Source organism: Cebus imitator, unplaced genomic scaffold (assembly GCF_001604975.1).
Source record: "Cebus imitator isolate Cc_AM_T3 unplaced genomic scaffold, Cebus_imitator-1.0 Scaffold343, whole genome shotgun sequence".
In the NCBI taxonomy this organism is placed as follows: domain Eukaryota; kingdom Metazoa; phylum Chordata; class Mammalia; order Primates; family Cebidae; genus Cebus; species Cebus imitator.
The window spans coordinates 486,233-489,448 of NW_016107658.1; the positions used below are offsets into that span (position 1 = coordinate 486,233).

Genomic DNA, 3,216 nt, shown 5'->3' on the forward strand with positions numbered 1-3,216 from the left:
TGGAGTGCAGTGGCATGATCTCGCTCACTGCAACCTCCACCTCCTGGGTTCAAGCAATTCTCATGCCTCAGCCTGCCTAGTAGCTGGGATTACAGGCGCACACCACCACGCCCAGCTAATTTTTGTATTTTTAGTGGAGATCGGAGCGGGGGTGGGGTCTCATCATGTTGGCCAGGCTGGTCTCAAACTCCTGACGTGAGTTGATCCACCTGCCTTGGCCTCCCACATTGCTGGGATCAGCTCTGTGGGTGTGAGCCACCGTGCCTGGCCAGGAGTACTATTTTCATTTACCTAACACATATATCTGATTCTTTTTGAAAAGGCTTTGAGCAGCTTTTAGTGTTATTTACTGCATAAGACAAAAAATAATTAGGGAAATGGGAGATAACACAGTTATTTAAGATAAACGTCAACATATGCCAGTAAGTCTCATAGTTTAAATTAGAGGTGGGTTGCAAATTTGGTTCTGAGCTTCCTAGCAGCCATCATAGACTTAAGTATATAATTCACGCTATTCTTACAATTCAAAACAATCAGCTATTTCAGTTACCAAAAACAGAATTTTCATTTCAGTTTTCATAAAAGGATTCTTTTTTTGATATAATGAGTGCCTTCAAGAATATTGTACAGTAAATGTAAAACTGGTCTCTTTGGCTTATTTTGCAGCATAATCCTTGATGTAGCCTCATGGCATAATGCGAAAATAAAGATTAGCGGATGGATTCTAAAAGAAATCAAAACTATTTTGTCTAGGTCTGAAGTTCTGACAATCTAGTTTAACTGAATGAAAAAAAAAAAAGTCTCAATAGAAAATGATTGTAAAATAGTCTTCCGAAAATATTTATTCCCTCTCATTAAGTTTAGGTAAGCGTTAGGCAGTGGAGAGTTGGCTGCTACAATCTTGAACAGGTACCAGCAATGTCCCTAATAGTATTACGTGTTAAAGACGTAAAAAAACCTTTTATATTTACGAAGGTTCTGGAACCCTCCAGGTCACATGACTACGCAGGAAGCCATTTTGCAACCCCAACGAGGTGGACCATGGCGTGCCGGGAGGGACCGCTTCTCATTTCTTCAGAAAATGATTCAACCCCAGTAGTTTCAACATCGGAAGTAACTAGTCAACAAGAGCCCCAAATTCTTGTTGACCGTGTGTCTGAGACCAACTGCGAAAGCAGCGCCGCCATTGATGGCGACCAAGGCACCCAGATTCCTGACGACCAAGACTCTCAAAGGGGTTCGGACAGCAGCGCCCAAGATGCTGCCCGGGCCCCAGAAAACTCCCAGGAAGGGAAAGGTAGGCGGCTTTTTAAGCTTTTTCCCCCACCGGAGGACCTTCTTTTGGAGAAACAAACTGCTTTTAGTTTGATTAAAATTTTGTTTGATTCGCAGCCCCCTTGAGGAGCAATGGGTAGTGTAACGTGTGCCCCTGTCCAGAGGATGTAAAATGTTGACCCTGTTGAGGAGAGGGAAGCAGCTGATCATGTTAGAGGACTTTGGGCGTAGATTCTGGTTGTTCAGTGGGCTTGCACGGCGGTGTATTTGTCACCAGGTGAGGTCACCGTGCCTAGGGACAAACCATCCAACCTAACGGAATCGTGGAGCAACCAAAAGCAGGCAACTCGCTTTTATTATTATTATTTTTTTCTGAGACAGAGTTTTGCTCTTGTCGCCCAGACTGGAGTGCAGTGGCGCTATTTCGACTCACTGCAACCTCTGCCTCCCGGGTTCAGGAGATTCTCCTTCCTCAGACTCCTGAGTAGCTGGGACCACAGGTACGCACCGCCACGCATAGCTAATTTTTTGTATTTTTAGTAGAGACCGGGTTTCACCATGTTGGCCAGGATGAACCGGATCTTTTGACCTCGTGATCCGCCCGCCTTTGCCTTCCAAAGTGCTGGGATTACTCGCGTGAGCCACTGCGCCCAGCCAAGGTTAACTTGTTTTGAAGCCTCGATCTTATTTCGCGAGGTCCCTGAGAGGACGCGTCCCCCTCAGCCCTCCCCTCAGCGCTCGGTGCCTTTCAAGCCTTCCGGCGCAGCACGCGGTGAGCCGGCCGCTGCCTCGAGGTCGTTCTCCAGTCGGCTGGGCAGCTCGGCCATGGAGGCGTGGCGAGGCGGGGAGGGGCTGGCGCGCGCCGCTTTTACTGTCCAGGCGCCGGCCGCCCAGCATTCACCTCTACGGTCCGCGCGGGAGACCACTCGCAGTTCGCCCGGAACCCATCGGCCAGAGACGCGGGTCTCAGCCTTTTCGGTGCCGGCGCCACTCCGCGGAGGAGCGGGTGAGTCCGGAGGCCAACCGGGCATCCGGGACCGGGTCAGCGCCCCACCGCGGTGCACTCCGCCGCCATCCCCAGCCCGCCTGCAAGGCGAGGCGCGAAGGCTGGGACCCGTGGCGACCTTTAGGGTCCAGCGGGAGGTTTTCAAGGGAAAGTGGATAAAAGCCTAGGGATCTAACTTTTCCTTTGAAAGCTTAGTGCCCCTGGGATAAGGATGGAGTGCGGGTTAGTCTCTAAACTGCAGCCGGCGACTGCGAACTTGATAAAATACCGGTTTAGGCTTCTACTTACTTGCACGGCCTGGAGCGTGCTGCCAGGCGCCCTCCAGCCAATTATAATTCCAATTGTAATTCTGCTAAAGCGAGATGGAGCTAGAAGTGAATGGTGGTAAGGGTCCTGTTAATTTAATCAGGTATCAAAGACTGCTTGCTGGGAAAAAGTGGATGCTTTTTCTTAAAGTGAATACCGAACAACTAGTTTTCTAGGTAAATGCAAATAAGAAATTTAAAAAATTAAAACCCAGTTCAACCAGGATTGTCCAATTTCTCTCCCGCTGGACTTTTTTATTAGGTCTGCTTACAAAACAACTACATTGAAATAGTTTCAGTTCTTACATTCTTTCTTCCAAAAAAGAAGAATTACCAAAAAGGCTTGGGAATGAACAAAATGCCCTAGTTTTAGTTCTGCTGAGAAATCTAAAGGTTACTACTGATCTGATAAAATCTTGCTTAGCAGCTAGTTCTTCAAATAATCTGTTCCTGCTCCCAGCCTTAATTGTTACTATGTTCTGTTAGGGAATGTGCTCAGCCCCCAGATTTTTTATGTATTTTAATCAACTCTCTTGTTGTATTTACATTTTAGTTTTGCATATATATATCTGTATGAAGCAAGAAGAGAAGAAATTACAATCACAAATAATGCATCTTTCCTCCTTCCAC

The 3,216-nt window shown here is 47.3% G+C and overlaps 1 protein-coding gene across 1 annotated transcript in view; it reads left to right on the forward strand.

Annotated features, from left to right (window-relative positions):
- Positions 1–1,040: 1,040 nt before the first annotated feature.
- TAF7L (TATA-box binding protein associated factor 7 like) overlaps positions 1,041–3,216 on the forward strand; it is a 27,223-nt gene continuing 25,047 nt past the window's right edge. Inside the window, exon 1 of the mRNA XM_037730433.1 lies at positions 1,041–1,297. Within this exon, the coding sequence (XP_037586361.1) occupies positions 1,042–1,297 (256 nt within the window). The 5' untranslated portion in view covers position 1,041. The remainder of the gene's footprint in view (positions 1,298–3,216) is intronic.